General features: G+C 36.5%; 1 protein-coding gene across 1 annotated transcript in view; it reads left to right on the top strand.

Annotated features, from left to right (window-relative positions):
- Window positions 1–2,364: 2,364 nt before the first annotated feature.
- Window positions 2,365–12,213, top strand: part of LOC116299169 (microfibril-associated glycoprotein 4) — an 11,037-nt gene continuing 1,188 nt past the window's right edge. The window contains exons 1-5 of the mRNA XM_031707801.2: window positions 2,365–2,433; window positions 5,510–5,772; window positions 6,234–6,312; window positions 6,829–7,212; window positions 12,013–12,128. Coding sequence (XP_031563661.1) covers window positions 2,379–2,433; window positions 5,510–5,772; window positions 6,234–6,312; window positions 6,829–7,212; window positions 12,013–12,128 — 897 coding nt within the window. The 5' untranslated portion in view covers window positions 2,365–2,378. The remainder of the gene's footprint in view (window positions 2,434–5,509; window positions 5,773–6,233; window positions 6,313–6,828; window positions 7,213–12,012; window positions 12,129–12,213) is intronic.

Here is a 12,213-nt window from a genome sequence, read left to right as displayed (position 1 = left end):
TTATAATATTTTTGTACTTTTTGTATTTTCGATCAACATTGTTTTTCAAATTTGATTCAAAACCAACTGTTAGTTCCAGAATATAAAGACAGTCTAGTGTTTTTTATCAGAAGATCAGGACGGTCTGGGCATCTCCAGTTATAAGCGAGGGGCTGGTATAGCCTTCAATGTCAGCAAATAATGAAGATTTGTCGAGTTTAGATAGCAGTGATGCAGCGAGGAAGTTTAAGATGGAATCGTGCCTCCAAGTGAAACGTGGTAGATAGTATTGATATCCAGCAATAACATGACAAAGAGATTCTGAAGAACCGCAATAGGAGCACTCAGAACTAGCTGATAAACCCCATTTTGCTAGATTCGTGCATGTAGGTAGTGAGTTGTTGATATATCGAATGGTAAAGTTAAAAATGTTCTTAGGTAGATTAGCGTGAGCGGTAGACCAGATTGAATGAAATGATGACAGGGAGTATTTCGTGATGTTTGTGAAAAATGATCCTTGTGATAGCAGATGATGTGTTTGTGACTACCGAGCAAGAGATCTAGTGACGTCAGTAGCGAGCTTAGAGTGCGGGCATATCGTTAGAACAAAAACAGTCTAGTTTTGCTGTCATATTTCTCTCTTAAAAGAGAAAAGACATAGGAACGTACAGTCTGGTAAGGATAATCATTCCTTTTATTTTCGTATTTCATTTCATTCATCTAATCCGATTATTTCATTTATTCATTTGTAGAAAACCTAACTATCTTGTGCATCTTCGAAGATCCTTAGATCGATTCATCCTGAGAGCTAAAGCGAGCTATCAAGTGTTTGAATCAGTGTATTTTTTTTTTTTGGATTATGCTGTTATTAAATGAGATTAAGTTTAATCGACTGTAGCAGTTTACCTCACTAATGTGATTGGAGTCACAGTGTTAGTTTTTCCTATTGTGTAGATCTAAAGTTCTTGAGTACTTCTTTAGTTGATTGATAATAAAAATATTATTAATTGTTATTATTATTATATTAATTATGATGATAATAATGATAATAATAATAATGATAATATATAATGATCCTCGCCTATGATCACTACTCTCATGATACCTACTAATACCTGATCCTACCTCTAATACTCCTCGCCTCCTAATATAATAAAATACTTACTTCTTCTTCTTCTTACTTCTTCTTCTTCTTATTATTATAAGTATAATTATATTAGTACTTTATTTATATACTCGTAAATTCCATAGCAGTCCAAATACGCTTTGCGATATTTATAACTTATTGCGATTTTGAGCCGACAATAACGGGTTTATATTGGCGGCTAGTTGGGAGAAAATATATTCCGTATTAGCCATAGTCGCGACTATCAAAGATCAAAGTTGTAAAAAAAGGATGTAAAACATGTAAAGAATAAATTTTCCGCCATCGATGTTGAGATTCCAATGAGAACCGTTGCATTCACAAACCAGACTGAGATACCAAAAAAGTGCTGTTTTCGCCGTCAATCAAATCTCATGAGCCAATCACGCGCGGTAATTCTGAGCCGACAATACGGGTCTATATTGGTGGCTCTCTCTCGATTAAACTTATAGGAGGGTCGCGATACAACAGAATATTCAGTATAATAATAAATTCAAAATAAGTAATTCCTTGACAGAAGTTGGTCGCATACACTATTTTCCCCTCTGTAATTGAATTTCATCACCTCTTACTGTGCTGTTTCTACTGGCAGCAGTCCTTACAATGGGTTATTAGGACATAACTCATTAGAACAGCGTCATCCACATTCAATAAGCGTACTTGCGAAAATAATGTGATATTCATTATAAAAGAATATTTTTTTCTTCATTTATATTTCATAGCAGGCCAATTACACTTTACAATATTACAGTTAAACAAAAACAGACGATGTATATATAGCCTAAACTCGAAAGAATAAGAAAGAAGAGACTATAAACAAATGCATAAATCTAAAGAATAGATAAAATAAAGAAAAGTCATAGATTATTCAATATAATAAGCCTGTCTAAATATGTAGGTTTTTAGCTTATTCTTAAAAATACCTATGGAACTAGCTAATTCTAATATCAAGCGGAATACTATTCCAAAGTCAGGGGACGCAGACTGAAAAAGCACGTGAACCATACGATGTAAGATTGTATGGAGGCCCAGCTAATAAGAGCTTAGAAGAAGATTGAAAGTAGCTTGTTTACCTAACAGCAATTATTCTTTGGAAAAATATTTTTCTTTGATCACACGTCATGTATTGTTTTATTAGAAGCATGACATTGAATCTTTGTACAGTTACACTCCAAAGGTTCATTAAGTATTGAACATCCTGGTTTAAGATAAACTAACGAACTACACAGGTGAAAGTCAGTTGGTCTCCGACGAGATGGACTTCAGGGTTCTACTGATGTCCTGTCTGTTCGGCGCATCGCTTGTTAAAGGTTAGTGTTTTTATATTCTTTTTTTTGCACGAACTCGTCAACGTACTACATACATACATACATACATACATAAACTTTATTTAACCTCGAATTTCAGAGTAGCTTACAAAGCTAATATCTTCGAGAAAACAACTTCCACAACTTCCACAATCCCTTTTTCTTTACTTTTCTTTTCTTTCCTTTTCGCTTCTTTTTCTTTTTTGTTTCTCTTCCTATTTGTTCCTTCTTTTATTCATTCTATCCTACGTATACGTTCGTTCTTTCGTTCTTTCCTTCCTCATTTCTCTCCTCCTGCTTTCTTTCTTTCTTTCTTTCTTTCTATTTTTCTTTTTTTTTCTTCTTTATTTTTTTCTTTATTTATTGGTACTATCTTTCCCGTTCCTTCCTTCCTGCGTCCAGGAATCGAAATCGAGGATCCAGAGGTGAGTGAGGCGAATGCCGGCATTACTGCAACACAATTCTTAATGCCTGGTTTTCCAAAACCCCCGAATCTAGTAACAAAAAAGTATTTGTATCTGAGTGTCTTAAAGTTCTTGGGAAAGTTCTAACACTCTCCGTATTTGAATTACATTGGCTGCTTTATTCCAGCAGCATCAATAGATTACGTATTTTTTGTAATGTAATTTTTATGATCTATCCGACGTCATAGAGAGAGAGAAAGGAAAATTCTAGCAAGAACGGAAGACCCAGAGTCGTGAAACAGAGAATCGAATAAACTCAATATATGTAATTCCTTGACATACGTCGGTCGCATTCACTATTTTTTCTTCTGTAATTGATTTTCTTCACCTCTTACTGTGCTGTTTCTACTAGCAGTGGTCTTTTAATGGGTTATTCGGACAGAACTCATTACAGAAGGGTCATCACAAAGCCACGGTGTATTAACATTGAAAATAAATCTTATTGTTTTAATGTAATCTTTAAACAATAATATTCTATTCTTCTGATATTTAATTGAAGAAATAAGTTAGGCAGTTAAATATTTTCTTAAATGTACTCATTGATGATGCTTCTTCTTTTCATGCATTCTTTGATTTGAATTCATCTTTGTGTCTTGCGAACAAATGCTTGATTTTCAGCTTGAACTAAATTCATTCAAGTAACTAAAAATAGAATCCCTGCCATGAAACAAAGAAAGAAACAAAGAAGGAAAGAAAGAACAAAAAAGAGAAAGAAAGAAAGAAAGAAAGAAAGAAAGAAAGAAAGAAAGAAGAAAGAAGAGAAGAAGACAAGAGAGATAAAGAGAGAAAATAGAGAACGAGAACCCGACTACCAGAACGAAAGCGACATAGATCAATCGATGTCCCTGCCTGACGTCCCCTGCCTGCCTCTCGACACCAGTCAAGCCTCACGCCTGCTCGACCCACTCGCTAGCACGCCGCCTCCGTCCGTCCCGCCCTCCCGCCCGCCCTCCGCTCCCTGCTCCTCCCCCCCGCCTCTCCCCCCCCCCCCCCCCTCCCGGCGGCCGGCCGGCCGGCCGGCGGGCGGCGGCCCGGCGGCACGTGCCTGCACCAGAAATTTTTGGTAGTTTATAATTTCTTTAAATAAGTCGCATTCACTATTTTTTCTGGTCTCTGCTGTAATTGATTTTCTTCACCTCTTACTGTGCTGTTTCTAATGGCACCAGTACTTACAATGGAAGTCTGAATAGATTCAAAATAAGTGATTTCTTAACATACGTCGGTCGCATTCACTTTTTCTTTTGTAATTGATTTTCTTCACTTAATGTGCTGTTTCTACTGGTAGCACTCCTTACAATGGTTTTTTAGGACAGAACTCATTAGCGTGAAGATCCACATTCAATAAGTGTCCAGCTGAATTGAATAAAAATGTCAGCCAATCAGAATCGAGAAAGTTTGCAAAACTGAGATGTCACTTTTCCTTTTTGAAATTACGTATTTCCAGGCCAGCGAATGGGTGTGGAAACGCTGCTAATAAGACGTTTATAACCCGTTACCACAATAAATAATGAGTCCTATGTTGTTATTTACAATGGTAATGGACAGCTTTTTATTGTTCGCCGGTCAGCAGTTATTGCAGGCTTCATGACACCTCGGTTTTGCAGTGACTCTCCCCCTTTACCAATTTTACTAAGGTGAGGTCGTATTGTGCCCCAGCTGACAGAATATTGAATATTTTTGACATTTCCAATTATTGATATCTTATAAGTTATATATATACATTTATATATTCTTATTTTTATTTCTAGTTATACAATTTATATTTATTATTCTGTTGTAAATTTAACACGGCTCTTAGGAAGAGCATTTTGTATGATAAGACATCCGTGTTTAAATAAAAATTATGTATGTATGTTAGGTATGTACGTCAATTCTACGTCACTATTTCAAATCAACTCGATACTAATTTTAATGTGATACTCATTACAGAAGAATATTGTATTGTTGATTATTCATTCCAGTCTTTCAGGCTTTCTTTCAGTTTCATATCTCCCATTTTTTTCTCTTTTTATTCTTTTTCAAATTATACAAATTCTTATTATTCAATAAAATAGATGTTTTCCAAAAATGACAACGTTATCTGATTTTTTTATTCCCCAATTTTCATTAATAGTTTTGGTGTTGTCGGGGCGGGTTCTTTTATAGAGCGACTTTTGCGGATGTGGCAAGACATGCCGTAACATTGAAATGGCTTTCCATTCGTCCAAGCAGAACGTGTAGTTACTGTTACGTTACAATACACAGCTGATCTGAGATTAAAATGTTAGCCAATCAGAATCTAGAAAATCTCAAAACTGTGGTGTCACTTTCCCTCTAGAAATCACGGGTTTGCAGGTCACCAAATAGTAAAAAAGTAGCGTTGCTAATACGCGCTTGATAACAGTGACGCTAGAATTCATGAGTTTTATAGTTTTATTGCAATGACCAACATGTTTTTATTTTTCGCTGGTCAATTTTAATTATTCGCAGGCTTCATTACACCTCCATTGCAATTTTGCAGTGACGTTCATTCATTTCTACGTTACTATTTCAGATCAGTTGGCTAAAGCCAGCTATAGAGGGACCTCGAGTTTGCCGTTGTCGTTTTCACTCAAAGTTATTCTTTACTTTCACAGGTGAAGGTGGCTGTAGAGACCTACAGTATCTCGAATGTGAGCAAGACAAATCATTGACAGGTCACGTGATCAAGACCATCCGTATGCTAGCACAAGGCCTAGAGGAATGTCAGCACCAGTGCTTCATAGACGACAGATGTGTGTCATATAACTTAGGTCCAGTATTTGGAGTTATAAGGTCATGTGAGTTGAATAATGCAGATCACGTGGAATATCCTGATGACGTGATATCTGTTCCTGGTGCTGAATACTGTCCAATCAAGGTTAGTAGATTCTGCAATGTGGTCATATATGATAGGTAGATACAAAGCAATAGCGAAAAGAAGGCCATATATAGCAAACAAACAAACAAACAAACGACCAAACAAACCAACCAACCAACCAACCAACCAACCAACCGACCGACCGACCGACCGACCGACCGACCGACCGACCGACCAACCAACCAACCAACCAACCATACAACCAACCGACCGACCGACCGACCGACCAACCAACCGACCGACCAACCAACCAACCAACCAACCAACCAGCCAACCAACAAAACTTAAAAAAAGATCAATAATTGAGAATTGAATTAACAAAAATAAGGAAAACGAAAAATACAACAACAATAAAACAGGCAGCCATCTGTCCTAATCACGTGGTCCTGATCAGCCAACCTCATTTCTCACGGTTGTTGGTAAGCCTAATATTTTTTCTAATCATGTTTTGACGTTTTTAGAATCCATGTGCGTCAAGTCCCTGCCCTAAAAATCAAACCTGCAGGCCAGACTTTGAGTTCAACACTTTTCGTTGCGAAGGTTAGAAACATTAAAATGTCTTTCTATAAGAATGGTTATCGTATGGGCTGGAAACATTCGGTACTGACTTACACTGAGCACGTACCCGGAACGACATGCCGTTACATTGAAATGGCTATGGTTAAAGTATGAGTGGGAAACATACGGTATTGCATGACTTATAGCACGTACACCGTACGGGTAGCCTCGATTTTGCATAATTACGCTATTATGTTGCTGGGCGCTTTTCTGAATTTTTTTATTTTATTTGGATCTTTTTTGGTGTAGCAAGTTTTATTGTATTCTGTATTGGGGTTTTTGAAGGGTATTATTTATCTCCAAACTCATTGTCATTGGCTATTATTTTATTGGGTTCATGCCAAAGGTGCCTTCCAACACCAGTAAGGAGTCATTTGTTTTAAGTGTACTGAAGTTGGAGCTAGAACTATCGAGCAGAAAGCAATTTTCAAAATCAAACTGACGCCGCGTAATATAACATGGAGGATAGCGTTAACGCTTTTTCCACTTAAATTTTAGACAACAGTTCTTGCGCAGGACTCAATCGTTTAGGAGAGAACAATAATGGCGTGTACAATATTACCCCAATCCCAGGATACACCATCCAAGTCTTCTGTGATCAAATAACTGACGGGGGAGGCTGGACCGTGATACAAAAAAGACTTGATGGATCGGTGGATTTCTTTCTTGGATGGGACGATTACAAGCGAGGTTTTGGAAACAAGAATGGAGAATACTGGCTTGGGCTTGATGCCATGTATATCTTGACTAACAGTATACAGAACGAGATCAGAATTGACCTGGAGGACTTCAGTATGAGCAAAACCTATGCGATGTATGACTTGTTCAAAGTTGGAACAGAATCCCAGAAATACGAATTGTTCCTTGGATCCTTTAAAGAAGGTAGTTATAACGTCCTATGTTTCAGAAGAAAAAAATTAAAATAAGAAATAAAAAAATAGATTTTGAAAACAATGGAAGCGAGAAAAGGGAGGGAGGAGGAATGAAATGAAAGCGATGAATGGATTAATGGATGGATGGACGAATGCAAAATTATAATATATGTAAGAATATATAAGAACCATGAAAATTCATTCAAGTATCTAAAACTAGAATCCTTGCCAAGAAACAAAGAAAGAAACAAAGAAAGAAACGAAGAAAGAAAGAGAGAGAGAAAGAAAGAAAGAAAGAAAGAGAGAGAAAGAGAGAAAAAAAGAGAGAAAGAACGAAAGAAAGAGAGAAAAAAAGAAAGAATGAGTGAGTGAGTGATACTTTATTTATACTCGAAAAAAAAATTCTATCAATATAAAAATTGCTTTACAAGAATGTCGAGTTAAATAAGAATACAATTTAGACAGCTAAAAAAGTTTATGAGAGTCCAACAGAAGAAAGCTTTCTTTTAAATTCCCTTATACTTCTAGCTGACTTAATATCTGAAGGCAAAGAGTTCCATGCTTTTGCACCTTCATAGGAGAACGCACGTTTGAGGTACTCAGTGTTTGGTTTCGATAATTTTAAACACTTTTCTCCCTTCCGCAAATTATATTTTGTAGTTTGATACTCAAAGCGGTCTCTTAAACTTTGAGGTGCAAGAGCATTCAAAGTCTTGTACATTATTGTGGCTTTATGTTTCTTCCGCCTGTTTTGAAGATCTTCCCATCCTAGAGACATTAAAATGTCGCGCGACCTAGTTTCATAATTACTCTTAGTTATAATTCGGCCTGCGCGATTTTGCATTTTTTGGAGTCTGTCAGCTGATGTTTTTGGTAAATTATCCCAAACCACATCGCAGTAGTCAAACATCAAGAAAGAAAGAAAGAAAGAAAGAAAGAAAGAAAGAAAGAAAGAAAGAAAGAAAGAAAGAAAGAAAGAAAGAAAGAAAGAAAGAAAGAAAGAAAGAACGAAAGAACGAAAGAGAGAGAGAGAAAGAAAGAAAGAAAGAAAGGAAGGAAGAGAGAAAGGAAGGAAGGAAGGAAGAAAGGAAGGAAGGAAGGAAGAAAGAAAAAAAGAAAGAAAGGAATGAAAGGAGGAAGGAAGGGAGGAAGAGTGAATGAGCAAGAAATTTTTGGCAGTTTATAATTTCATTAAATAAGTCGCATTCACTATTTTTTTTTTTTTTTTTTGGTCTCTGCTGTAACTGCTTTTTATCACCTCTTACTGTGCTGTTTCTAATGGCAGCAGTCCTTACAATGGAAGCCTGAATATATTAAAAATAAGTGATTTCTTAACATACGTCGGTCGCATTCACGTTTTCTTTTGTAATTGATTTTCTTCACCTCTTACTGTGCTGTTTCTACTGGTAGCATTCCTTACAATCGATTTTTAGGACCGAACTCATTAGAATAGCGTGAAGATCCACATCCAATAAGTATCCAGCTGAATTGAATAAAAATGTCAGCCAACCAGACCAGAGTCGAGAAAATTTGCAATGAAATGAAAGCGATGAATGGATTAATGGATGGATGGACGAATGCAAAATTATGATATATGTAAGAACATATAAGAACCAAGAGAATATGAAGTAAGAGAGCACATCCCTGTTTACCTTGAAAATTTTTTGAAAATCTATTTTTAGCTCCGCGCGCAAGCCTGAGTTATTTCAGCATGCGATTCCTTATTGGTCAGGTTGTAGTGACGTCATGGGTACACAAGAGAGCAGCAGTGACAAGCACACTTTATGCTGTTGACAAACCAAACTTTAATATTCAATTTTGCGAGAAAATGCGTTAGAGGAATTCCTTGAGAAAATCTGAAGGGTTTTCGAAGGAATCCAGAAACCGCACATATAAGAATACTCAGCTGAGACAACATCATTCAAGCTTGTTTTTAAATCAAAACAGTGGTCGTAAGATTGAATTGATTCATTATTTGGAGTTGATTGCAGTTTTAGATGACTATCAGTTGTCCGAAGTTGTCCACAATAGTCCCCTTCACAGTTCCCTGCGCCATCTTGAAAGGTAACTGTGCCTTTGCATCGAAGCGAGACGAACGGTGAGCTTGCAAGGATAGAGACATGTGAATAATTGTTCAAGGTGTTTAAAAAAGGTCTCTATCATTGCAAGCTCACCCTTCGTCTCGCTTCGATGCAAAGGCACGGTTAGCTTTCGAGATGGCGCAGGAAACTGTGAAGAGGACTATTGTCTACCTAAACTAAAATACAGTAAATATTGCTGTATTCCAAGAAGCAGCACTTACTTCTGACTTGAACTTCAATATGTTTTCAAAATGACAAGTTATTTAATGGACATCTAAATTGAAGGTAGATTGGACTCGTTTACGAAAGAGGATTTTCGATGAACAAACTTGTTGAATTCAATAAGTTAAAAGCTCAAAAACTTTAAGCTCGAGAGAAAATTTAGCATTTACTGTTGGAATCAGTTGTTTACCAGTAAAAAGAAGAGTTTTTAAGATAGCTGCAGAAAGTCAACTGCTCGGAAAAGAAGAATTAAACATAAAGGCACAAATACGCCGAACTAAGATCATCTGGCGAAAAATTCGCAAGTAAAATGCCCTTCAAGCAGGTAAAAATAATCTCTTTTTTGTTGGTTTTAATCCTCAAATACTTAGCCTCCTTTGCAGCCGCTGTGAGGCGCTTCCGGTTCCCGTCATTCCCCCACTAGCGTCTTCTCAAACTTGATTAGCATTCCTTTCTTCTTTGTTTTCTATTAGCCAATCAAATTGCTAGGTGATATGCAAATGTTTTATTTTCCCGTGCAAAATGGCATAAGAAAGTTTGCAGTTTATATTTGCACATGTATCACGTAAATGCGGAAAATACGACCAAAAACGTTTCGAATTTTAACGATATATGTTTTATATGTAAGAAAGAGGAATCTAAGAAAAGCCGTACAAGAATATTTGGTAGAAGTCAGTTGGATATTCCATGTATATTAGAAAGACTTGGTGGATTGAAAGACCTTCAAGACTACGCCGAATACAGTACCAAGGTCAAGGTCATAGCCACAAGATTTTGTGGGGCTCTCTCTGATTGGTCAATTTTGAAGAAAGGAATGTTGTTCAAGTTTGAGCAGACGCTAGTGGGGGAATGACGGGAACCGGAAGCGCCTCACGGCGGCTGCAAAGGAGGCTACAAATACTAAGTTTGATTCGCTTTTTGTATTTGGCCGATATTGTTATTGTATTTCTATTATCTGTTGGGGGACTTTAGAAGTTAAAAAGTTATGAAAAAAACCCTGAACGTCGAGGCGGAGCAAAAATTCAAAGTGAAAAATATGAAGGAAAGTTCTAGTTTTAATAGTCAAACTTTTTGATTAATTCACCTCTTCTCAATGGACAATGTCTTTTGCATAAAGTGAAATACCGTATTATGGCAAGCTAAACATATTAAATAATTGTAAAAAAAATCATTTTATTGCTTTTTGTAGCTTTTTCCTCTATTATAACAGAAATCTTTCTCCAGTACATTGAGGTGCAAATAGTTTGTTCTGATTCGTGTGTGAAACAAAATACTCGTCCTGTTCATCATATTCTTAATCAATTGACTTTATTTACAATCGAAAACTCTACGATAAATGCTTTTCTTGATGTCTTCACTGTAGATTCTTTGCTATTTTCATCGCATTTTTTATCGATGTTTCATTCCCTGTCGTCTTCTCTGTTTTTAGCTTGTTCGTATACTGAAAACCATCTTGATTTGAATTTTTTCATTGTTCTTTTACATCAATTGTTAAGTTCAATGTTTAATTCGTCTATGAAGAATACATGATAGTTTAATTTCAACTTTTTACTGATTTTGAAGACATTTTTCTCGTCGGAAACTAAACACTGTTCTCTCACAGTAGAAGATAATATAGGTAAGTTGTAGTGCTTGGGAACGAGGTTATTCCGGGCGAAAGCCCTTGGAATTAAATTCGGAAAAATTAATTTCCAACCTCGCTGGGATTCGAACCCACGACCTTCGGAATTGTACTACCGATGCTCTACCAGCTGAGCTAGAGGTCAGACTGAGAGCAGCCCGGGGTGAAATAGATGTTAGGTCGCGGTAATTATGATGCAAAGATGAGAGTATGTGGACCGCGTGGCACTAATGAAATAGTAGAAGATAATATAGGTAAGTTGTAGTGCTTGGGAACGAGGTTATTCCGTGCGAAAGCCCTTGCAATTAAATTCGGAAAAATTAATTTCCGACCTCGCTGTTCTCTCACATTGAAGTCACTACAACTCTCTCACTACAACAATCGCATGCTAAAAATAGTCCAGGCTTGCGCGCGAAGCTAAAAATAGATTTTCAAAAATCTTTCATGGTTACAGACCCATGTATGGAAAATGTGCTTTCTTACTTAATATTCTCTTGATAAGAACATATGAACAAATGGGCAAATGAAATACCGAATGATGGAGGATAAATGAATGGATAAATCGATTGGTTGGTTACTGTGATAATTAGATTGGTTGGCTTATGGATAAATAGATTGGTTGATTCGGATGGATAAATAGATTGGTTGATTGATGGATAAATTGATTGGTTGATTGATGGATAAATTGATTGGTTGATTGATGGATAAATTGATTGGTTGATTGATTGATGAATAAATTGATTGGTTAATTGATGGATTAATGGATTGGTTGATTGATGAATAAATTGATTGGTTGATTGATGGATAAATAGATTGCCTTGTTGACGGATAAATGAATTGATTTCTCGAATGAATGAATGTATTTTCATATTTCATTTCGTCATAGGGAATGCTGGTGACTCATTGGGCTATCACAGGTGGGCTGCATTCTCCACATTTGATCGAGACACCGGCTGTGCCAACAGATTTAAGGGCGCTTGGTGGTTCGGGAAATGTTTACGCGTAAGTAAATGAAAGAGGTATCTAAGTTATTTCACAAAGACATTCCACAAGAATAATGTTATCTAAAATATACTATTTGACGTCG

Source organism: Actinia tenebrosa, unplaced genomic scaffold (assembly GCF_029948245.1).
Source record: "Actinia tenebrosa isolate PJP-AT-01 unplaced genomic scaffold, QUT_ActTen_1.0 PGA_scaffold11__36_contigs__length_13525064, whole genome shotgun sequence".
Classification (NCBI taxonomy): Eukaryota; Metazoa; Cnidaria; class Anthozoa; order Actiniaria; family Actiniidae; genus Actinia; species Actinia tenebrosa.
The sequence above is the reverse complement of the archived record's forward strand: the minus strand, read 5'-3'. Positions and strand labels throughout refer to the sequence as shown.